This window comes from Oryza brachyantha, chromosome 7 (assembly GCF_000231095.2).
Source record: "Oryza brachyantha chromosome 7, ObraRS2, whole genome shotgun sequence".
NCBI lineage: Eukaryota > Viridiplantae > Streptophyta > Magnoliopsida > Poales > Poaceae > Oryza > Oryza brachyantha.
In genome coordinates this window covers 17,211,855-17,237,200 of record NC_023169.2, presented here as the reverse complement: position 1 = coordinate 17,237,200, position 25,346 = coordinate 17,211,855, and the positions used below count along the sequence as shown (strand labels likewise).

General features: G+C 42.8%; 3 protein-coding genes, 1 long non-coding RNA gene and 1 pseudogene across 4 annotated transcripts; all 5 read right to left on the bottom strand.

Moving 5' to 3' along the window:
• Positions 1–298: 298 nt before the first annotated feature.
• LOC102709577 lies at positions 299–8,998 on the bottom strand. The gene is made up of 5 exons (XR_423678.3): positions 8,896–8,998; positions 7,825–8,780; positions 3,188–3,291; positions 2,336–2,540; positions 299–1,996 (listed from the first exon to the last, which is right to left on the bottom strand). It is a non-coding gene; the product is annotated as an uncharacterized LOC102709577 (long non-coding RNA).
• Positions 8,999–9,078: 80 nt separating this feature from the next.
• On the bottom strand, positions 9,079–11,884 carry LOC102709292 (annotated as a pseudogene).
• Positions 11,885–12,597: 713 nt separating this feature from the next.
• Positions 12,598–16,776, bottom strand: LOC102709010 (xylulose kinase 2-like). Its single transcript, XM_006657967.3, has 11 exons — positions 16,444–16,776; positions 15,310–15,961; positions 15,094–15,182; positions 14,533–14,597; positions 14,378–14,433; positions 14,173–14,293; positions 13,966–14,040; positions 13,698–13,751; positions 13,507–13,601; positions 13,253–13,427; positions 12,598–13,116 (listed from the first exon to the last, which is right to left on the bottom strand). Exons 1-11 carry the CDS (start codon positions 16,503–16,505, stop codon positions 12,872–12,874), a joined length of 1,689 nt encoding a protein of 562 aa, XP_006658030.1. The 5' UTR covers positions 16,506–16,776; the 3' UTR covers positions 12,598–12,871.
• A 2,167-nt stretch (positions 16,777–18,943) lies between these two features.
• On the bottom strand, positions 18,944–21,117 carry LOC102707507 (NADH dehydrogenase [ubiquinone] 1 alpha subcomplex subunit 6). Its single transcript, XM_006657961.2, has 2 exons — positions 20,745–21,117; positions 18,944–19,362 (listed from the first exon to the last, which is right to left on the bottom strand). The coding sequence occupies exons 1-2, from the start codon at positions 20,955–20,957 to the stop codon at positions 19,180–19,182; spliced, it is 396 nt and encodes a 131-aa protein (XP_006658024.1). The 5' UTR covers positions 20,958–21,117; the 3' UTR covers positions 18,944–19,179.
• Positions 21,118–21,682: 565 nt separating this feature from the next.
• LOC102707982 (probable protein arginine N-methyltransferase 3) lies at positions 21,683–25,222 on the bottom strand. Its single transcript, XM_006657963.2, has 7 exons — positions 24,895–25,222; positions 24,092–24,595; positions 23,875–23,972; positions 23,373–23,451; positions 23,028–23,288; positions 22,777–22,944; positions 21,683–22,579 (listed from the first exon to the last, which is right to left on the bottom strand). Exons 1-7 carry the CDS (start codon positions 25,186–25,188, stop codon positions 22,142–22,144), a joined length of 1,842 nt encoding a protein of 613 aa, XP_006658026.1. The 5' UTR covers positions 25,189–25,222; the 3' UTR covers positions 21,683–22,141.
• Between the last annotated feature and the right edge of the window lie 124 nt (positions 25,223–25,346).

Here is a 25,346-nt window from a genome sequence, read left to right as displayed (position 1 = left end):
CAGATCACAAAGACATCAACAGAGTACTATATAAACAAAGAGATGGAAAAAAAAAAAGAAAAGGAGATGCAGAGCACGCAACAACGCATAGCAGCTGCAGGCGTGTACCCTAACTTTTCGCTTCTATTTATGTTTATAAGCTAAATTTTAATTTTTTATCTTAAATTTAGAGTTTATTTTAATATTTTTTCATCGAAATTTATTTTCCTGCTTTGGCTTTAAAATCACTAAAAATATATCTATAAAAGTTTAATTTATAAATTATTTTTTATTTATAAATATGTACAATTATCCCGGTGTATGGACCGGTCAGGTACACATGCAAGAGAAGGGAAGAGAGAAGAAGCCTATCCGATCCGGCCGTGCAGCTGATGCATGCATGCAGTGCACTCACTGCACGCAGAGAGAGAGAGAGAGAGTTGCTCATGCACATGTAATTGTGCTAGCTGCACGGCCGGTATCCTCATGGTATTTAGTGACCAAATTGTTCTCCTTCCTCTCACTAGCTGCTGCTGCTGCTGCTGCTGCTGCTGCTGGGTGAAGTAGGGAGTAGTAGCTGGTGGAAGTAGCATGCAGGCCAGTGCATGCACACATCCATGTACACATGTCTAGTTGTAAACAACCAAAGATACTTTTGTGCCTGCCTGCCTTGCCCCTACCGCCTCCTGCTGCTGGTGACTTGCAAGTTTCAAGGCAGGCCCGTGACTTCCATGGAGCAGAGAGTGAGAGAGGTAGAGATCAGAGTAAATACACTTGGCTCTACTCCATTCGCTCCCAAAATAAATAATTAACGAGTTAAAAAAAATTAAATAGATGATTGGTATAATGAGTTGAGATAAAGAAATAATCGCAAAAAATAAATAAAAGATGATTGTGCATTGAGATATATGATAGGTTAAGTACCCACTCCGTACCAAAACAACTTCATATGTTATCTAGTGCATTGCCCCACAAAGATTTTATCTTTGAACCAATAAATACCCTTGAAGTTTACAGAAGTATGGGTAGATGACAAATGCATGTACTTGCTTCGTCTAAAAAATACTTTTTTTTTGCAAAACTCAAGTATACCTATACGAAATTATAAAAAGCTAAAATGTTCTTCACTTTTTCAAACCTCAATATATTTGTCTTCTACCTTTTTAAATCTCAATGCACTTATTTCCTACTTTACTAAACTTTAATACAATAATTACTTTAAAATAAAACATTTATGGGGCAGACAAAACTAACAATGGAGTCTCCTAGGGATGGAGGTAGCGGTTGATAAAAATAGGAGACATATACAATAGAGTTTGTCAAAGTATAGGACACTTTAGTTTATTATTTGGAATTAATATGTGCAAGATGATAAGAATAAAGTCGTTTTGGAATCGGATGGAGTAGCTATACTTTGAAATAAGATTTAAAGAAGCGAAATAGTTTTATTCTAGGAAGGTGGAAATACTTACCTGGTGGTGACCGGTGAGTGCAACCATGCAGCCCACTGCTAGCTAGGGATCCACTTTTGATGCAACATCATTTTCTATTGCCCTTTCCTCTGCCACCATTGGCCTGCTGCATGGGTGTGATGCAAGGCTGCTGCTTCCATTAATATCATATCAATGTGCAAGAAAACAAACATTCCCCCCAACTTTTCATCCAGCATTGAAAGAAACAAAACAAAGTTTTTTTTTCCCTCCCTCTTTGGTCCCAGTAAGTGTGCAGCCAGCATCATGTACTAGTACTAGTACTGAATACTGATGAACTTGCACAGTGATACTAGTAGCAATAGTCACTAGTCAGCTTGCAGATGCAGTGGCTAGGACCAAAAGTACTTCAAGTTCAAATGCACTTGAAACTTGTGTAAGGATTTAGGTCCTTCACCTCTCTCCATCTTCTTTGATGCAGCATATAAGCATTTGCCCTCCATGCTCCTAGCAATAAAGCAGCAGTAGTAGCATAATTTGGCTCAGTCAAACTAGACTCAAGACCCATCCTTTTCCCAGGGCTGCCCCTGCAGGTGATAGATGCATATGTGCAGCAAGCTAGCTTAGGGTTTTGGCATGCAAGTACCCAAGAAGATGCCACAACCTGCAAGCAACATTTGCATATATGCATCAATGCAGGTGGCAGCTACATATGTGGCCAAGTGCAGTACACACTGCCGATACTGTCCTTAGGTGTGTGCATATATGCAAACAGCTCCAGTTTACGGCATGGCTTGATGAGGACCAAAATGCAGCGAAAGAAAAAAAGACAATGCAATAAAGAGATCATAGCATATAAAACTAGCAAGAAGCAAGTTATATCTAAATGGAACCTTGCATATATAAGTGTATATACACACACGTACATGTGCGCAAAAAATCTTTTGCTTCATCAATGTGCAGTGTGGATTGGGTGGGGAGTTTGAATATTATGGAAGATTCTGTTCCATATATGACAAGTTGCTTGAATGATATGTTTGTAGTAGACATTTTATGAGTACATCACATGACCTTTCTCCATCTCCACATGTGGCCCACTGCATTTGTGGCCAGGTCTAGATCTATCTTTGACTGCCAAAAACATGCATAAAATAATAATAAGAATTAAAAAAACAACTGATGGAGATCATTAAATATGATACTATGATATATGTGTACGTGATTTGGAAGGGAGGCTAGTGAGAGATATGAAGCAAACAAAGAATGTCATGTTCTTCTTTAGATCAGGCCCACATTATCTGATGATGATCGATGACACGATGCATGCATGCTAGATGCCGTTAAAAACCAGTTCTCTAGACATGTTGTGCTCCACACACAGCAGTGCCTCTCATTTCGAGATTCCTCTGAAATCACTAATTCTTTATCATATCATGCATTGCATGCAAAGAACTAGATACTGTGGCGCTTATATACATGTATGTATGTGCATATAATTTGCTGCATGCGACACCACTGTTTGTTTGCATGTTGATCGAAGAACATCTCTGTTTTCGTGCAATGAACTGGTTGATACTCAAGAGTAGTTTGCTATAGCTAATTAGCTAGCTAGGGAGCTGCAGAGGTGATTAGAATAAGGAAGATATACTCACTAGAAGATGGCATCCATGCAGCACTGTGCAAAAGATGTAGTAGCTGTTTGTTTGTCTACGAGTAGTAGATCAGGTAGGACAATGCAGCATGCATAGAGGTCATGTGAAGAGAGAAGAGAGACTGACCACTACCAAACGTGTATGTGCCTGCCCTGATCACTCTCTCGGCTCCCTAGGCTCCATAGAAAACAGCTGCATCTTGGACTTTACCATGGTTGCCACTCATATACCTGCAAATAACCTTGTGGAGGATTAGACAATCAATTAAGTAGAGATGCACTTGATTAAAGAGAGATCTAGATGTTTATGTTGTCCTTGCTAGCTAGTTCTTTGCATTATTAAACTTGAAGGTCACTACATGTGTGCAGTACAGTGATGGTACATAGATCTTAGCCATTCATGCATGCAGCTTGCTAGCTAGGTCCACAGCCATTACACATTTCCAGGTTTCTTATTAGGCATGTATGTATGCATGTTTGTCCCTTTGGATGTACATGTACTACTCACTAATACACTACACTACTGGAAATCTAGAACTAGAGCTAGCTGGGAGATGGATGGAGATTGGAGAAAGACACAAGATCTTTTGCTGTCCTGCATTATATAAAAGAGGCTTGATTCTTCTTTTACCACCTCTATGTTTAAGAGCTTTTTGTGTAGGAAAAAGTAAAAGAGGAAAAAGACCACTCCAAAGAGGGGGAGTTGCTAGACAAAGGAAGCTTTTCAGAGAACATTTTCTTCCTTTTTTTCCTCTCTCTTCAGATAGAGAGTGAAAGGAGATGGAGAAGGAGGGGTCAGAGGTCAGAGCATTAAGGGAAAAACTGATTAAAGTCTGTGCACATATAAAGGAGCTGTAAAGATGTGAATTTACCACAGCTAGCTCCCTCTACAGCCTCCTGCTGGCTTTTGTCAGACTCTTACACATGTGCATGCACATCTCTTTCCCTCTCATGTCCCTCTGCCATGGGGTGGTGCAGGAGTGTGTGGTGCCTCTGGGCACTAGATTTAGATGTTTCTACCTTGACAAACTAAGGCCTTGATCTTGTTTTGTGTACAGGCATATCATGTAGAAGAGCCTTCTAGATGAAACATCTAGCTAGCTCTACACCCTCCATGCATCATCTAAATGCATGGATAGGTTGAGAGGCCACTTATACTCAAGATAAAAAGGAAATGGAATCAAATTATTTTTTTAAAAAAAATGAACAGCCCCAGACAATGCAATATTTCATATTGAGATAGCAGGAAAAAAAAACAAGACTGAAATCCTGGGAGGCTATAACCAGGAAAAATAAAAAATACACACCACCAACCGTCGACAACTCCTACACACACCAGACCATCAAGAGAGGCTTGCCCTAACAATATGCCTCGAAGAAGTCCTTTAGGTCTCTCAGGTTTCATTCAATCCCTTCGTCCAGACCACTAAGTTTTACTCAATCGTCCCATAACATGTCATTAATTATGTCTACGAGTTCTCCTTCCATGTTTTATAAGTTATTTTGGGTTTATTCTAAGTTAAATTGAACAAAAAACTATATTTTGGGACAGTGGGAATAGTATTAATTATTTAAAAGTCGATATACTTCTTAACCAAATAACCAATATGTCCAAAGACCAAAAAACTACTATTGTGTAATATAACAGGATCTCTCAACATGATCTTCCATATCGCAGCTTCCTCTTCTTGCTTTCAGCTGCGACATGGAGGAAGCTAGTAGCTTGCATTGCGCAGCAGCATGGAAACATCATTTCGGGGTGGTGTCAGCCACCAGGCCGGCCACACGGCTTTGACGACGCAGGCAGGGGTGCAGCAGCTCATGCACTGGTGCACGGGCGAGGTCGTCCATGGCATGGTTGATGTCTCAGCGCTTTGCAGATGCAGGGCTAGAACAATCAAGCCCCGGCCATGGATCGATCGATCGATCGACCTGACGACGACGCTGCCCGTGCAGCATGCGTGCTGCGCGACAAGCAACCTAGCTAAGCTAAGCAAGGAGAGGCCAGCAGCAGCAGCAGCAGCAGTAAATGTGCCTGACTCTGCATCTGCATGCATGGGCGTTGCAAGGCCGGCATGCACGCGTACGTCCGTCCAACCTCGTGCATTGCACACGTGACTGGATCGGACGACGCCCCCAGGGCCTCTGCCTCACATCCGTGAAGCTTCCAATCTCTCTCTCTCACACACACACAGAGAGGCACATTTAAACTTGAGCTTGTGCAAACCTAGCTAACAATCTGCAGCATTTCATGGCCTGTGGATTGCAGTAGTACTGCAATGGCATGATCTTTCTGGGAGGGTCACAAGCTAGCTAGCTAGTTTGGCTGGCCAGCCACTGCTGCCTTGGTCTTCTGTTGCTTCACATGGTGTCACATGCACCGATGCCTGGAATGCCTCCTGCTCTTCTTCTCTTCTCTTTCTTTGATTGACAGATAACAGTTTCATATGTTTGCTTGTGTGTTGTGTGTGTCTACTGTTTTGGCCGATCTTGGGGTCTCTGCATCCATTGCAAAACTACACAACAGTATCTCTTTTTTTTTTACTGCACCTATGGCGCCATGCATTGCAATGTACAGCATTAGAGAGCTAGAGTTATAGAGCCATATGCATATATTCATGCACAGATAGATCTTTCCCTGCCTCTTTGAACAGAATCTAATCATGCTATTGCCTTGGCCTTGGCTACTTTCTAACCTTTTCCCCTAGAGGAATCACAGTGTGTGCTGGTCAAAAAAGTTACCAGAGCCAGAGTAAACTATATATATAATAGTATTAGTTCTAGTTGCAAGCAGGACATGCATCAAACACACAGTACTACTGATAGCTCCTATGCAAGCTCAGCTTTAAGGACGCCTACCAGTCACTACCAGTCAAAGAAACTTGGACTTATAACTCTATGGTTCGAGGGGAAAGAAACATCTAATAACAAATTGCGTTTCATTAGTTCTAATGACTTAATTAATGACGTGGTAATTAAAACTAAATATACTCATGCTGCTTCAGATATAGCAAAATGGCAAGTCATATATCTGATCTGAAATAGGACCATTTAAACCAGGCAATAATGCCTATATATACTATCGCATCCATTTATTCAGGTAGGAAAGAAATGTTTTCAACCTGGCACTTTGTAATAATTTGTTCATGACATCATATGTTACACATCACAAAAGGAAAGTCAATAAAAATGCTGTAATGGCTATGATGTGTGAGTATGTGACTATGTGGTGGAGGCTCTGTGACATAAATGAGGCCCTGAACACAGCTCTCAGAAGTTTCAGGCTTTCCTGCCTAGCAAGTTGTACTAAAATTTAAAACCGCAACATCTTCTGCCGGTCCCATGGGATGCAACAAAATTTACTGCAAGCTGAATTCCAGCCAGCTGATTCGTCAGGTCATAGCTGGGCATGCATGTATGCGCCTCACAATGTCAATGCATGTGTCTGTCTCCTTGAAGCATGCAGTTCCAAGTTCATGTCATCTTGATGATTGTTTATGCAACATGCAGGCATGTTTTGATTGCTAGATTTTAAGAAATTAAGCTGCCCTAATTTTGTAAAATTAAGTTCAAATCATCCATATGGAGAACACTTATCGTCGGTACTATAGACACAAGATCAATGACTAAAATGGAGAACTGAAATGATAACCTGAAAAAGGTCCCCCAAAGAGTGTGGTTATGTTGCTAAGAACAAAGCTACATATGTTCTTGTATTTATCTGGCAATCAATGGCGTGTTTCCTATCAGTTTCTTCAACTCTTAATTAGCTGAGATACTACAATAGCTGCATTTTTTTTTTGCCAAGCCATAGAAATCGTTTCCAATAATTAACAACATAAAAGGTCCTGATTTATCTGAAAAGTCACCCAAAGGGCAGTACTGGAAATGCCAATATTTGACAGCAGGAACACTAACATGGGATGCTAGCTTCTATAGAGCACAAAAGAGAAGAGGCTCAGGCCAGTAGAGAAGTGCATAACTGCATATGCAGGGAATTAACCAAGTGATGGAGGAATGTTGCAAGCAATGATTGTCCTAGCAAGCTCCTTTGGCACACATGTCTCACTAGATTCTGATGCAAAGATTTAGATCTCCAACAGATAAAAGCAACCAGGAGTAGTGAAAGAGAGGGCAGGGGGAAAAGGAAGAAAAGCTAAATGGGAATCATTAGAAGTTGCCAGCTTTCAGAACCCTGTGGGTCCAGTTTGGATCAAGGAGAATCACACACAAGGCCCAAAGCAAAGAGCCCTCCCTCCAAAGATGAGGAGTTTTCTAAAAGCCTGTGTGAGCTCCATAGTGTAACTTATCTACCAAAAGAATGTTGTGTTAAGACATGGTAGAGAAAGATGGATGCTGTCTTTATAGGGAAAAGGAGTACTGCCGGTACTGTATTGCTACACACTTTTTACCATAGCAGCAGGAATCCTAAGTAGAAGGATCGAATTTACTAGTAGCTACACAGTAAACAACCAGCTACTGATTGCCTACTTCAAAATTCGCTTTAGGTCAAACAGATAAGACAGACAGTGAAAAACAACTACTAGAAAACCTTCCGAAAGCAAAGCTGGAAGCATTTCACATTTCCTCCCTACACGTGTATTAATTAGTGCATAGTATTAGTATATATGCCCATGTATATGATTTAAGATTTTTGGTGAATATATATCCAGACAACAATGTACATTCCTGGTCACTCTACGTTGTACGTACATGCCTACATGGCTCAGATTTGTACTGTAGGGAATTCATATACGTACATACCTGCGACAGTGCAGTCAGTCGTCGATCCAGAGAGATGGAAGAAGCCAAGGACATAAGATCCAAGCAGAACTGGTAGATTCCTCCAGCTTCGACGTCCTCCCCTCGTCTTGGCCTGAAGCATCACCAGCAAGCAAAAAGATTAAACGACCAGCTCTCAAGCCTGAACGTGAAGCCAGAGGTAAACAAAACAGCCAACAGGTAGCGTGCATGCCCTGGCCGGGCACTGCACTGCAGCCGTCTCGTCGAGCCGACCGGCGGACAGAGCTCCTGCCACCGGTCATGTGCGCCGCTACAGGATACCCCGTCGTCGATGCCTCCGACCGACGATCCATCGATCCGTTGCGACGAAGAGTTGACGGTGTACGTCCAGCTTAGCTAGCCTCGAGCCCCAGATGGTCTCAACTGAAGTGAAGGCTTCAGGGAAATGCAGGAGAAAACCCAATCATCATCACAGGCATGCAGCACGTACGATCCACCGTCGTCAATGGAGGGTCAGGAGCGTTGCCGGAGCAGGGAGGGACAAGATGGCAAGGCCGGCAGGTACAGCCACAGCCACACCCACAGGCAGTGGTTAGCTCCTGGGATGCCGGCAAGATCGATCGCCTCCAGCTAGCTTAGCTTAGCTCCCAGGCCAGTCAAGGTAGAGGCAGCTCAAAGTGTAGTCATCTCTTGATCGTTGATTGCTCCAGTCCTATCCCATGCCCCTCCTCGAGCTCCCAATCATTGAGCTCTCGGATCCTCTGCTCTTGTCTGAACTGAAGCTCTGATCTGGTGTTCCAGTTTCTAAATCCAAACATGTTTCATAATGATGAGCACTGAACAGCAATATTATAGGGGTAAGTAGTTAATCATTTCAATCTTCCAGAGATGAGAAAGCAATCAGGGAAGCATGCACCACAGATGCTAATTATACGACTGCAAGCTCCAAGCAAGCCAGGCCCAGGTCCATTAGGTCTCTGTTACATTTGAAGTTGGTCTCAATTAGTTTCAGACAATGCCTGCTGTAAAGATATAATCTCTCGAACTCCTAGGCTATATCATAGCTGGCCATACTGATCCAGGTTGTGTTACCTGAAAGGTTGTCAGAGGACACAAATCAACTGCCACGCCGACCATTCTTTCCTGCGAATGACAGGCCACCATTAACGCCCCAATGATGTCATTTCTCTGAGCAAATAAGTGGTACCTTATGTGTCGCCAGGAAGACCAGGATAGCTGCAAGAACTGAAGGAATGAATGAAACAAAGCCAAGGGAATGAGCCAATCTCAAATTATTACATGAAACTTTCAGCAAGATAAGCATACCTATCTTACTGATTGATGAACATTGTCACAGGATTCCACTGGTTCTCACAGAGACAATAGAATAGTAAGATATAAAGCTTCAGTCACTTCTTAGTACAGGAAAAACGACGGTACTAGCATTCAGCAAAGCAACTGTTACATTTGTTTGATGGAAGACGCCTGACAAATACAAGTGCGACAATAATGATAAGAAATGATAAGTGAATGCAAGTAGACCGTCATATTTGGCATCCTCATCTGATTCCCCGGTTCTTAAGCTAGACTCAGCACCTGTTGCCTTGTTTCCTGCTTTTTCTTCCGGCTGCCCTTGTCATCCGAATTGGTATCTGAAGCAGAATCACACGCAGATTATGCTGACGAGTTCTGCTGTCCCTTTGATGCCTTCTCTTCTTCTGCTCTTTTTTGTGCTTCCGTTTCTTGTCCTCAGTCCGAGAAACTGTAACTTGAGCTTCTTTCAGAAGAGAATAATCAGAGCAGGTCACTGATGATTCAGTGTCTGAGTCAAACACGAAGCTGCCCTATCTGAATCAATCTGGGACAATGTTTTCTCTTACTCTTTCTCTTGCTTTTTTCCAATTTTTCCTTCTTCAGATTTTATCTCATTAGCTTCCTCTCCTTTTCCAGATCAGGATTCTCAAAATAATAGGAAACTATGACAGCTGGCTTCTTCAGCTTGGGGTTCTTAAGCTGCTGTGTCCTTGAGGGCCGGGATATGTAGACCCGGTCGTTTTTGCACTCGTATGTCAAATGCCCAGGCTGGAAGCACTTCTTACATTGGGTATATGCACCTAGAGATGAAGTTGCTGAAGCTTTTGGTTTCACACCCAATATTGCAGGCTTTTATGTACTCATTAGGTACATCTGTCTCTTATCTTCCTTCCTCTCCTGCCAGCGGCTTGGTCCCTCTTCCTTCTGCCCATAGGCATTTACATGTGGGCAGCAGCTGTGGCAGCACGTTCAGCTTGATCCCTGCTCATCCCTTTAGCCGCTGATAATGCAGCCGCCTTTATTTGGTCAGCTGCAGATTGAGATTGACCATCGTTTCCAGACATCTTGATTCACCCAGAAAAGGCAGATTATATCAACCAGGAGTTTCACTATTCTTCAAGGAAAACGGAACATACTGGTTAGTTATGACTTATGAGTAAGGACAATTTCAACTTTAGTAAAAAGAAGGAATTAAACATCTGTCCAGCTAATTCACAAATGCAGCCACATGAATTCAGATATAAACCTTTTGTTTACTTTATGCCTTAAATCCCTAGAGATAAGAAATTCTACATTAATCTGAGAACTGCAAATGGTACTGCTCAAAGTAAACAAATATGACCCTTCAATCACTAAGAATTATGTATTTTACAAATAGCTTTAATATAGATGAAACCAAATAGAAATTTCTTCTTGTTGTACAACTTGATGAACGAAGATTCTACAGTTGAGTGTACATTCAATAGGATAGAACCTTAAAGATAGACCTTAAGCTGAAGTAAGGCAGTGGAAATGCACAGAAAGTTCAAAATCATATCAAATGCAACACTTCTACATAAAAGGTCCCTTTCACAAACAAACCTCTAATAGGACACATCAGTTAAACTTTCATGCTATAACACAAGCAGCGTCCACTGTAAGTCTGTAACCATCATGAGATTGCAAGAATACATAGGGAAACCACATCTTGACAGAGGTGATAAGAATCAAACAGCATATTCAGCTATTTGTATATGTAAATATACAAATGAATGATCTGCCAATGTTTTCGGAAACTACAACAGCACAACTTGATCAAAGGAAACAGGTGAAATTCTCTTGCAGCAAGGGAGGCTAGCAATTAATAGCTTGATGTTCATGCCATACATAAGGTGGCCATTCCGAATGACTGAATTTGAAGGCGCTTTCACTGATTTAAACCAGAGGTTCCACTACATCTATTTCGTGCTGACTGAAATCTATTAAACCAACTCAATTAAGCCATACCAAGGAGCCACCCAAAAAAATTCTAATGTAAGGTATAAATGTATGTGAAAAAAGAAAAATGAGGAATACTCCCTTAATAATACGTGGTAGTGAATTTTAAAATTGTATTCTATATTTGATATGACATATTTATGAAATTTAAACAAATGTATATAAGTTGGACCACCCAAACTTAAAATCTTAGATACGCCACTGCCATACCGTGTACTACTACCTCCAAAACTAACTACATTGATTCAAACAATACAATAATGAAGCCCCTTTATCTGGGGAAAAAAACAACGAAATCAGCAGCTACCCAACCCATAGCCAAAATCAACAGATACAAAATTACAAACCATACGCTACCGGCTACTCCAACCAACCCGTTACCCGCCCGTTCCATGGCGCTCGACCCTCCGTGCCAGCGACGCGAAACCACCCCTCCAACTGACCGCCACCGCCGGCCGACCCACCTCGTCGACCACCAACAGCGAAACAACTCTAGCCCTCTAGGGCTCCTCCCAGAAGCTACTCGCCAAAAATCCCAGAGGCATCCTCCCACGAAGCGAGCGGGGGTAAAGGAGCGATGCCGGAGGAGGCAGGCGTACCAGTTAGATCGGAGGAGATCGCCGTCGCCGGCGAAGGGAGAGGTCGCGTCACGCGCGGTTCGGCCGGCGGTGGCGGGCGGGTGAGGGAAGGCGAGGGCGAGAGAGACGGAGGGCTCGAGAGGCCGTGGATTTGGCCGGCGTGGGAACGGATGGGCCGTTCGGCCTTGGGCCATAACATGGGAGATGATGGGCCATAGACTTGGGCTACTTGGGCCTTTTGATGGGCTGATATTATTTCGGCCCATTTACAAGTGTACTTTTTCTCTTCTTTTTAGGGCCCATATGTGGGGAGGGGTATTTGAGTTACCTCTGTTTTTTTTTCTTCATTTTACAATTTTTCCCCTATTTTTTAGGTCTTTAAGATTTGTCGTTAGCTTTTCTAGGACTAGTGTTTTTCTCCGCTGTCAAGCTACCCGTGCTATTTTATCGGTCAACTGTAATAGACTCAATAAATAGATCGAGTAGATTTTGTTTAGAATGCAAATTTTGTTTACTTGTATTTTATTTTTCATGTGATGCACCGTTATGTAAGGCGAAGAATAAAACTATCACTATATTTGAATATTTGTCTTTAAAAGTAGAAAGCAAAAGTTGTTTATTTGTTCTGCCTCTCACATGAAAATGATGAATTGTTATGTATCACTATAAAGATTGTGTAGAATTTCCGACGTGAGGTCTAACCTATTTGAAAAATTCTTTTGCATTTATTTATTACAAGATTTAAGATGGTGAGATACTCAGAATCCTACGTTTTAACGTATCCTGTGTTTGGAAAATCTTGTGTTTCTTCTTAACAAAAACGGGGCCAAACAGCTTCATTATGGCAAAAAAGGAGTAAATTCACAAAATTGGAAATAAAGATGTAAAATCATACTTGAAAATGAAAAAAAATACAATTGCCCCCAACAAGAATTTAAGCTATCCAAACAAGTACCATCTCATTTTCCAAAAGAGAGAGAAGTTTTCACCTCATTGATGAACAGAAAGAACCACTGAGTTTGTTTGGTTTGCAACTTTACAATTATTTTTATCCGTGCACAAGAATTCGATGATCTTGGCATACCACTAAATTATATATAGTTTCTACCACCAATGTTTTCATTTCCCTTTCTAATAATAAAGTTTGCTCATGTTCCTCAAAAAAAGAAGCATCTTTGCTTGCTGCTAGCCACCCTACCCTACGTGCGCCCAATCTTCTCCACCAGCCGCCTCTCAATCTCCATCCTCTTCCTCATGAGCACCGTGTACTTCTCCAGGAGCGCCCTGTCCTCCACGCCTTCTCCTGCTGCGACGGCGAGCTTTGCGCCCAGGGAGGTCTTCTCCAGGTCGCCATTGTACATGCAGGAGATGGGCACGAAGCTCCCTTCCTCGCTGCACAGCCAGCCATGGGCAGCTCTCAGAGCCGCGCCAAGCGACGCAGAATCTGTTCCAGAAGAAGTGTCATCAGGTTGTGCTTGCAGCATCCATAGGTTGCGTTGCATTATCATTGTGAGTATTTTTAGAAGAGAAGGCAACTTAAGTTATGCAAGGACAAAGGTGGAGTCTTGCTGCTGCTTTACCAGGTCTCTGAACGGTGAAGACAGGACAGCCAAAGATCTGCGCGATCAAATGGAGGATGCGCTCGTTGGAGGATGCTCCACCGGTTGCAATGATCCGCTTGGGAGGGTTTGGCATGCCAAATCTCTCGGCATGGCCTCGTATGGACAACAGTTGACCTTCGACAATGGCACGGACCTATGATAAGGAGGAGAATGATCGTGAGAATGATGATTTTGCCTCATGACAGAAGCAAATTTGATTATTTTTTGCAAACCTCAGATGACGGATCAAATTCTTCCACCTCACGTTCGACCAGATTGTTGGATGTGGCATCATCGAAGTTTTCAATAATGTAACGATGGAAGCCAACTGCATAGCACAGAACAATTTATTTTGTCATGAAGGAATTGATGCGAGAATCCCATAAAGAGATGTAATAAGCTCTAAACATGATTAGTTAATTACCAGGAAGTGGAGGCAGAATTTCATGGTCTTTGTAGTAGAATCCTAATTTACCACCTATAAGTTAAAAAATGTCCAGATGTTAACATGGTTGATTCACTGGACACAATCCACACAAGAAAATTGATGAAGGAATATCAAAATCAATAGTTGAGATTGCCATGAACATAATCGCTCATTTGTACTGTATGTACTGAAACTCTAGAAATAACCTGATGGAAAATAAGCTAGCAGGAACAGAAACGACAAGACAATTTCAATAAGAACTTACCATTCAGGGGTGTAGTTTTCTCTAGATAGCTATTGAAAACATCCCAGGATTTCTCTGCACAACGGTTCCGCACATCTGCAACCAAATTGATTGTATTTTAACATCAGCCCAATTGATTGTATTTTAACCAGGAAAATAATATTTTTTTTGATAGAAAATAATAGCATTACATACTATATTACTCAACATAAAAAGACGGAAGTATACCTTCTCGTGTCAAAGAACCATTTTTGTAGCACAGCATCACCATGTAACCATCAGGTTCAACAGGATTAGGAAAAACATGACCTTCAAGACTTGGTTTAGCCTCAGCAGTGATGCCAAAAACCTAAAAGGCAATTCAGAGATGGGTAATGCAGGAGCCTGAGAAAGAAAAGGCGATTCTACTAAAAGTGGCATCTTTACAACTTACTGTATCACTAGTACCAAGGCTAATTGCAAGATCACCAGGAGTATTCAGAGTTAAACCTAAAGAAGACACAGAAAAATAAGAATTATTTAATGGTCAGTGTTAACAAATGAATAGAACAACTAGAAAATCTCATGAAAGAAGCAAAACTGGAGTACCTGCAAGGCTGTTAGGATTGTCTCCAGACCACTGAATAACCAAACAATTCTTATCAAATTGAAGCCTGCAATTTCATAGTGCATCATTAATGGTACAAAATTATAGTGCACCAAATCTTTATTTGTTTATCATAAAGATGCCATTTGTTAAAATTTTGGTGCAGTTAGCTTTCTCATAAACTTCACCTAGACCACCCTTGAACAAAGAGGAAATGTAACCTGAATCGGACAATCTGTTAGCATGATAAACGATGCTCCTATTTTTGGTTCGATTTCCTTTGTCCCATAATAAGTTCATCACCGTCCCATAATGCTTATTATGGGACGAAGGGAGTATATTTAAGTAACAATTAAATACATTAGTTTTTCCTATTTATCTAGCAAAGAGATGTTAGGTTAAAAGCACCAGAGAGGACAGCCAAAGACCTTACGAGTTACCATTGTTCAATTCAAAATTTCCCTTTTTTCCTCAATTTTTTAATAGAGATATTAAACTATTAGAGAGTGAAAAATCAGTTGGACTAAGTGCAAGGACAAATGGACAATGGAACGAAAACTCACCTTTCTACAAAATAAGGAGCAATTCGGCCAGCTACTGCATATGCTGGCGCCAATTTTCCAAGCTTATCTTCAAGCCCAGGAGCTGTTGCCTTCACGAGAAAGGGCAAATTTGATGTTTTAGTATCGTACAAATCTTGAAGCACAATTTCTTTTTTTAAAAAATAAGTTATATGAGAAATCTTAAATGCATTGCTAAATGAGCTATCAAGGGCAAACCTCTAAAACAGTATTTGACCATGCCCTCTGGTTTATATCCATCAAGTTCATCCCAGCACCATCAGTCTCATCAATACTTGCATAGTTTCCCACCAGGATTGATGCCATGAACGAACTCACCAAAGATATTCTCTCAGTATCTTCATAAACATGTGGAGCTGTTTGGTAGATCTTCCGGATCTGAGGCCCGGTGAACCTCTCATAGGCACGAGACCCTGTCAGCTTTGATAGCTCCAATGCTCCCCCTACTGCATTTTCTATTTCTCTACATTGTTTAGTTGTGCTACTGTCCATCCATATTGGCGAGTCCATCGTAGAAAACACATCTTTGAGCTGGGATAACAAGCTCTTAGTAGGATCCAAGGAAGACAACACAGTATGACTACCCTTCTTCCAATAAACACTGCCATGTTGTTGTCCACTCCCTGAAATGGCCACAACCTTGCTGAAGTTGATCTTTGGCTTTAACTTCTCAAGTACCAATTCAAAAGCCTCAACCCACATGATTGTTGGTGAAAAAATGTGGCCATCATCTGCAGGATCTCTGTAGACACCGCCTTCAGTTTTGTAGTGTGGTAGCTCAGAATCAAAATTAACAATCTCTGATGCCACTATTATTAGTTCATTGTTGAGCACAGTAGCTTTTAGGGACCTGTAACAAGAAACTGCCAATGTTAGATTCCAATCTGATGGGGAGTCCACTCTGATGGGAATCCATGAAGCAAATACTGATGCTTTCCATGACTAGCTTACAATTCCACATCACAGTGGCAAACATTTGTAACAAAACTTAATCTACCCCAACCCCTCCCTGCTCTCTAATCCTCCAGTAGAATTCCTGCACGCCATTGCTCACATTCACATCTCCCAGGTTCGCACATGATCAAAAAAAATATTTTTTTTCCTTGAGTAATTGTCATTTTGCCAACCAACCACTCCCCAGTTCCCCCACTGAAATCGGCCTCCACCTACACTACAGTACGCATCAAATTCCTCATCTAGAACACCGATCACTCCGCAAGAAACAAGTCACCAACCACTCGCACGATCACAGAAGCCAAAACACATACAGGATCCAAGTCTCCAACCAAAACCGAGAAAGATTAAAAAAGAAAAAGAAAAAGAAACACGTACTGAGTGGAGCTGTCGAATCCGAGGAAGAGGGAACCCTCCGGGAGGGAGCTCCGCCCCACCATGGCCGCCGCCTCGCCCCGCCTCCCACGCGAATCGAATCGAATCCCCCCCTCCCTCTCAGATTGGAAACCGGAAGCAGCAGAGCGTACTACGGATCAGAGAGGAGGAGGAGCAGCACGAACAAACCGCACGAGGTTGCCTTTTAGGCTTTTATATATACTGATCTGGAGGAGTGGACTCGTTTGAAACGCGCGACGGATTAGCTCGTCCGGATAAGGATTAGCGGCGTAATCCGGGATGGATTAGCGCATAAATTCAGTTGGGATTATATCGCCAGGCGGGCTACGTTCGTTCGTTGAGGAGCGTGTCTGTCGTATGTGTGTCGATGCTGATGAACTACAGGTGGTAGGCCATGTCGCTTACAGGTGGGGCCCAGTATTTTCTCTCTTGGGATTCCATCTATCTTGTTAGCTGGCCATTATCCTTGACATCCTGGAACATCTGAAAAATTTGATGCTTACACTTTCACAACTATGGATGGCACTTGGGCATGGTGGATATGGATAGTTCATATCTATACTTGTGTATGCGAGATAATTTTATGCTTGAGGATTACCCCTAGCGACGCACCAGTGCACCACCTATCATGGATTTACACCTTCAAGGTATCTACATGAACAAACAATGTGAAATTTATAAATAAACGATTTTTAATCATGTATTAGCTACTAATTATAATGGTTTTAAGCCATTTAAACATGGTTTTAACTTAAAATGACAATACCATATCGCAGGATATAAATTAAAGTTTAACTTAGCCATTCATTAGAATATTATGGGCTACTAAGACCCACGCGCCAATTGGATTTGTCAAGTAAACGGGCTAACGTAGTGGCTAGGCATAAAAGCTGGCTCAAAAAACGGGCGGAAACCATTTTATTATTAGAGCAACTCTAACGTATCTCATCCAAACTTGCCATGGCAAATTGTAAAAAAACAGTATCCAACAGTGTGCTATCCGGGTGGTCAAATTTCGACAATTTGCCATATTTTTTTGTTTGCGTGTATAGAGTCAATGTTTCACTTGGCATCATCCAGTACTACGCTCCGCCTCAACCCGGAAATTTTAGCCTCTTTTTTCTTTTGTCGTCGCCATCATCTCCCGTTAGCCCAGGGCTTGTGCCACCGCCGCCCGACGCCCCCTCGCCGTCGTCGGCCAGCGCCTCCCCGCCGTCACTGCCCGGCGTGCCCCCGTCCACGCACGCCGCGTGTGCGCGGTTGCGCGCCCGCTCGCTAGGCGCTCGCCCGCCGGCCAGCCGCGCCAACCCTTCTCCGCGCCTCGTCCTCATGCGCCGCACTCCTGCGGTCGCGCGCCCGCAGCCCGGCGCCGCTGTCTGGCGTTTGCTCGCCCAGCGCCGTGGCCCCGCGCGCCTCGTCGCCGCCGACACCCGCGGCCACACGCCTAGCTCCCAGCGCAGCGCCCCGGCCACGCGCGGCGTTGTCATCGCAGTCTTCGGCCGGCCATGTCAAGTCGCGTGCAGCAGTAGTCACCCGCCCACGTGGCAGCAGTACAACATCAAGTCGTTTTTTGTGCATGTGTGCTCCGTTGGTTTTCCTTCACGTGAACAGCAAAAAGGAGGCAAGCTGCATTGCTACTAGCTGCACCAAGACTGGAGTACCGGCGCTGGCACCTCGGGACGCCGCGGGGCGGCACGCAGTGAGCGAGATGGTGGCGGGGCGGCGCTGGAGTTGCGTCGCGGGAGAACGCGGATGGCGCGTGGACGGCGACAACGCTGATCCGGAAAGCAGAATGATATCTCACTCTTTTGACGATGAAATCAATTTTTGACAAATGAAATATCCCTAACTGTTGAAGATAAAACGAAATTTTCTTTGTCATATTGTTTAGAAACTTACTAAAAGGGAAACGGAATTTAGGTAACGGTTGGAGTTGCTCTTACATGTTAACATAATAACTGACACTAATGAGCAAATAGCTCGCTAAAAAATAGTACTCCCTCCATCCTAAATTGATCATCATATAAGAGAAAACTAAAAATCACAAATTGATCATCATATAAGAAGAAGAGAGCTTATTATATATTAATTCTAGCGTGACAAACTCTTTGGTTAATAGGTACATTAAATGCTTACATGTGTCTATCCAATCAGTTTTGATGTGATTTACAAATTTTGATTATACATATATATATATGCAGCTTGGGATTTGTGACTAGTTTTCCAATGCTAATTAAATAGATTCTTGGTCTTTGCATCTAAACCTTATATGATGATTAATTTGGGTTGGTCTTTGCATCTAGACCTTATATGATGATTAATTTAGGATGGAGAGAATAGTCTTGTATGATTAAGTGACTAAAAACTAGTTAACAAGCAAAAGATAACCTCACACAAGCGAAATGAATAGCCCGCGAGCTAAAAGTTCAGCCCAGCTTAGCTTGTAATGGCAAGCCACGAGCTTTGAACTTTTTTCCACATGAGCTCCAACCCATTGAGTAGCAGCACACGGTATGAACTCATGAACATCAACTTTGCAGAGTACAATCTACAAGTTACAACCAATTCACTAGCACCAGCGCCACACTGCGCAGATGATTGATGGATCAAGCAGAATAAAACAAAAAGGATTCCAGTGATAAAAACAATTGAGCTGTGGGTTCTCAGCGTCTTATTCAGATCACTTCTCCAGTATTACAAGGGAGTTTGCAGCTCAGATTAGAAGTAATTGCTAGTGTAGAATTTCTTCAGGAAGTCCGATGACCCTTGGTCTTTGTCCATGTCCTGCACCAACCCTTTTTGGCCGACCACATATTGCCCAATGACGTGATGGCGCTGCTTTGCGTGCTCGGTGATGTTGCCCAGTTCCTCCATCCCTTTAAACAGAAGCATATCAATGACCTGTTCAAAAACGAAATTAGCTGAGATGATGTATGGTAATATGAACTGAGATTGAGATAAGTGGCAGAAAACAAGTGTGGACTTTCTCTTCCTTGTTTACAGTTAACTGAAATGTTGTTCCAAGTCATTTCATTCTGAAGATCAATGGGTTACGTGTATGCTGAGAGGGTATGACAATTAACCTAACAAATGGCATGTGCTGCATTGGTAGAACATGTGCAGACTATTGAATTGTGGGGGTAACATGATACAGGATCCTTAAACGCGACAAAAGAACACCAAAATGGGGGGATGAAGTTTAACATTTTAGATTGTGATGGTCGATGAATTCGAGTCAATGTATGAACAAGAGAATCATTCATTCTAATGTTACTGGTTTACTGCACAGATGCAACAGAAGACTGGAAAAGGAGAGCAAGGACTGGACCCAACAAACACCACAAGAGGCACAGAACATAAGTATCCAATACCCTTCATGTGATCTGAGGCATTCTAAGTCTCTAAAAATACAAAATTAAGGCTTCCAAAAATAAAACATGAATTTGCTAAATTTGATTACACAAATGAGGTTTCTTCAAGTATTTGTTCAAATTCAATGTATATGGAGGATTTGTATGGATCTAATATTAAGCACATTGGATAACTCATAAGCACTCTTGCTCAATCACGCCAGCAAAGACCATCTCAAGTTTTACTTCTAAAGACAAAAAGAGGCATCCAGAGAAGGCCAACCAAGCCTAAACTAAAATTGCCAGAAAACTTTTATCAGAAGACTGTGCAAAGGCCCAAAACCACATCACTACATCAGAGTATCAGACTGTCTAACTGCGAAAGCCTGCATTGTACAGCTATCACTTGAATGGGCAAACTTAGAAGATGAGCCCTACCTACTAACGCCACGAACAAATATGAACTGCATTCCTATATGGAGTAGCTGATAATTGTAGTCGAAATACTGCCTGGAAGCAGTAATGGAATTCAGTTAAATAGGTAATTATGTGCTATGCCTGTCGCCAGCAGCAGTAGAACGTATACTCCTATATGGCTATATATCACTAGATGAGATGTTCAGAACACACAAATTGACAAAACACTGGTGAACAATCACCAAATTAATGCCCACATTGCACCAAAGCTGCAGTAATACTACTGTAATTAAGGCATAAGGTTAGTCTAATTCCCCTGTTGAAAACAAGAGGCTCCCGAATCCTAGGTTAATCAAAACCTCCCGATCCAACACCTACTGCCGAGGCATCGGATACTCTGAGGACGGGGAAGATGCCAGATCGGAGGGAGCAGGTTAAGCCCTAGAGATCGACGAAATCGGGGGTAATGGATGAAATCGAAGGGAGAGGGGGTTGGGGGGGGGGGGGGAGTGCGACCTTGGGGTTGGTGACGCCCTGGTTCTTGCGGATCTCCTTGGCGATGGAGGAGCGGAGCTGGGACGGGGTGACGACGTCGTCGAGGTTGTAGATCTCCATGATGGAGGGGATGGCGCGGCACGCCTGCCTGAAGAAGTCGAACACGCGGTGCCTCGCCTCCTCCAGCGACGCCGAGTTCGGCGGCACCTTCACCGCGCGCATCGTGAACGCCATCTCTCTCTCTCTCTCTCCGGCGAATCGGCCTCTCCTCCTCGCCGCCGCCGCCGCCGCGCCGCGCTCTCCGGTCGGGTCCGATTAGAGGTGAGGTGAGTGGTCTCGCTTCGAGCACCGGGAGGGGATCGAATCCCTCTCGCGGCCTATTGCCAATCTTCCGCCGTCGGTCCTGCCTTGAGATTCGGGATTCGGTGGATAGAGATGGGCTGCGCCAAGGCCCATGGCGGGTCTCATTCGGATTCAGAGCATGTTTAAGAAACTTCTTCCGGCCGCAGTTTTTGTCAGAAGCTGTTTCTGTCAGAAGCTGCCCCAAACAGTTTACAGCTTCTAAGAATCTATAGTTATAGATTCTGAAAAATAAACTAAGAATCTAGAATCTGAAGAAGCTGGTTTTAGGAGCTTTTCCAGATTCTAAGAGGCTGGCTACCAAGCAGCTGCTTCAATCTAAAGCTCCCAAAACAGGCCCTCAGTTTGTCTCGGAAATAGTCTGGACTCTAAAATTTGTGTGCAATTTATTCAGTTGATTATGCAACAAATTTAGTTTGAAACATTAGTAGCCACTGTCAATCCGACAATTTCGTCTATAGTAATTTTTCTCATAAACATTCTTTTTTTGGTTTGGGTCGATTTCAATATGAAGTCAAAATTTGATTGCATGGTGAAGAAACTTCAAGAATATGACCAAATAAGATATAGGCAATGCGGATTGTTAATAAGTGCTCCAATCCAAACTAACAAATATGCTATTCAAGTTTTAAAAAAAATGGTAAGGCATGTTTTGGTATCGAACCAAGCATAGGCCCTCGGTGCAATGCTCACGTTCACATCAAATGAGTATCTTGCAGTAACCAAATTAACTGGTACCCAAATGAATCTGAATTTTGAATTCATCCATTTGTAAAATAATGATACATATTTCAAACGATCACTACAGGACATATATTCAGTTCACGTGCAATAACATCTGTCAAATTAACATGGAACAACCCAGAATCTATCTGATAAACCTTTTCATCCTGACCATTACACCGAGGGGCTTTAACCTGGCTTGCTTTTCAACTTAAGAAGTAAGAACCCAATCAAAATCTGAGACTTGTGGGCCATGTCTTGGGCTCTTGGCTCAACATTAAGACCGCGGAGCAAGGCACACAACAAAACTTATGCACAAATGCATATATCCTGGCTTACAAGTTGAAGATCTGAACAGGCCAGCTGCGCTTCTGGCCATCTGAGCCGATTCCCGTAGTTTCAATCGATATGTCTATGCTACGGTGTTCAGAGGCCCTCACAATGCTGATGCGGGATCTGATCAACACAGCTGGGCACTCGTCTGTGCCAACTGGTGCAGATGAGCCAACCACCGATCCCTCCTTTGTCATTGCAATGGGCTCTTCGAAAGTAAAGATGGTTTGGGACCAATGAGTCGGTGTGGAGAAAGGAGAGGTGGAGAGGTTCACCGGCTTCTCCTTGCAGAATCGCTTCGTAAAGCCAGTGTCAAACCATAATACGATGCCATAACACCAGGTTGCTCCAGATTGTGACGCACCACTTTCACTGAGCCTCAGCTCAAAGCTTGAAGTGAAATCCATTTCATTTTCCTTCATAGTTGCCAGGTCAAAGGACTGCATAGAAACAGAATAAATGGAAGATGTCAAGCACAAATCCGTGCCTGGAAGGATATTTGACGACAAAGAAAGCAATGTTCAATACAAAAGTTGCATCTCAACCCCCAGACAATCAACCAAATCAAAATTAAGTTAACTCTTGCTTGGTGTTAAGGTGTTTCACACTTCAGTGGAAGACAGTTCGTGGAGCTTACATGGAGAATAGCTGTCTCTGTCACAATATCTTCAGAGGCCAGTATATCAACAACAGGGAATCTAGCTGAATTCCCTGTTACTTCTTTGCCAATACAAGACATATCAAAGCCGTACACATTTTCCCAAAATGGCAAGCTAGTTCCACCTTTTCCAAATACAGCACCAAACTACAAAAAATAGATCAGACCAAAGAAGTAGCCAAACAGCAGAAAATGGCAGACAAAGAAATATAGGCAAAGTTGCTACTTACAATTGTTGCAGTATCTGGGAGAATAGCACCACCAGGTTTTAGGAAATGATCGCGTGCATATAGAACTGAACTGAGCATGGATTCATACAATAGGCAATATCCCATCCATTCGCTCACCAAAACATCAAAACTGTTCGATGGAACTTGTGTTTTATGGTTTAGCTCTTCAGCCTTGGTATGGACAACACTTATCACTTGACTGTCTCGTTTTTGTTCCATCTCCACATTTTCATCATACAGAAAACCATTGTTTTTTGCAACCTGCAGTTGTGTAGTATGTATGAGAGAAAAACATAATAAACAAGAAAGGCATTCTGCTGAATTATTTATTTTAAACAAACATACTTCCGTAGCCACAGCAACCATCTTTGCACTCCCGTCAACAGCAATAACTCTAGAAGCACCAGCCTTAGCTGCAAAAAGACTATATAGACAAAGCATCCATCAACAGCTCATTCAACATCGATTATTTACTTCTTGTGTATTGGGAATATTAATATCAATTATCAGTTTTGTATCTCAACAATATTATCATTATCATCATAGAATGAACAACTTATATATCATAAAAGGTACTCATGAACCAACATAGGACTGCAACAGTGATCTACATGGTAGGAATCAAAATCACCTTCTGATGCAGAATGAAGTCAGAATTACTCTCAGTAGGCTGTTATTTGAGTGCATTATATCTAGCCAAGCATTCTCTATTTTTTTATTATGTATTTCAAGTTTACGGTCACTTTTTCTTACTTTTGATACATAGCTAGTGGATCCAAGATTGAGAGCATCAAGCTAATGCTAAAACAAAGTAACCAAAAGTATTTACACATTCTATATCACATACCTTAGAATCCCTGTGCCACAACCAACATCTAGCACAGTTGCTCTACTCATGAGGCTAGGATTGCCTAAAAGGGCATTCCTGTAAGCTTCTGTTCTTACCTGAAAAGGCGAGTCAGAATTTTATTAGCTTCCTCGATACTAGCGGTTGTGTATTTTGGAAAACAAAGCAAAAGGAATATGTTTAGGAAAATAGTAACTCATGTCAAGATTTCACCTACTTTGTCACCAAGCATCTCTCTATGGATGCCAAATGAACTATATGACCCAAAGTAGCTGTCATCCACACTTTTAATTCCCCTAGCAGTAGCACTAGCGCGTGCAATTTTTAACTGCTTGTCACTCGGTTCCTGAGCAAGTGACCCACTGCACTCCCCAGCTGCACTCTCAATAGTACATGCTTTCTCGAATCTACCAATGACATCAGAACCATCATCAATAATAGAGTTCAGAAGGCTCTCACGTGATTCAGCTAAACTCCCATTGCCAGCTGAACACTCTCCCCTTCCCACTGGCATTCCACAACCCTCCTCCTCCTCATCATCATCAAAGACAGACAAACTGTGCAAAAGAGAGTCATCTTCCATGAATGGTTTTAAGTATACATCATCCCCCCATGGAAACTGTCCCTCTACTTGGGGAATCTCTGATGAATGCAAATGGCTGCATAGTTCGCTGTTGCTAGAGAAAGCTTGCCCACAGCTCCAACATTTATTCTCCGCGACCTACAAATCAATCATGACTTCATAAGGTTAATAATAATCCATGAAATGCAGCAAACAAGGACACAGAAATTGCACTCTAAATCAAGCATGGTATAGTTTACGACCAAACAAACAATTACTACACCAATAAAATTAATTAATTAATTACAGAAAAAAGAACATAATAATCAATGAAATGCAGCAAACAAGCACACAGAAATTGCACTCCAAATCAAGCACGACCTAGTTCACCACGCAAACAATTAGTGCACCAATTAAATTAATTACATACATATTACACAGCTCGGTTGCAAGCAAACCTTGGACCGAACGAAGTTGATGAGCTTGATGCACCCGTAGAAATCCATCCCCGTCTCCCTCACAACCCTGTAGAAATCAAACCGGTGCTCGGAGGCGCAGTGCGAGAAAAGCGAGCTCTCGGAGTCGAACCGCTCGCCGCAGAACAGGCAGAGGAGGCCGCCGCCGCCGGCCGCGTCGTCCCCGTCCGACTCCCAGTCATCCCACCCCTCCTCCTCCTCCTCATCCTCCTCATCCTCGTACTCCTCTCCGAGCCGCTCTTGCTTGGGAGGGAGCTCGGGTGCCCGTGTCGCCATGGCGCAGCAGCTGCAGCCACCACCAGCAGCAGCAGCAAGGTTAAACCCTAGACGACAATGGCGGCTTCGGCGGCTTAAGCCCTTGGAGAGAAGGGAAAGGTTTCATGGGCCATGGGCCGGCCGGGCTGGGCCGAATGCTGCTGAGGATGACAGGTGGG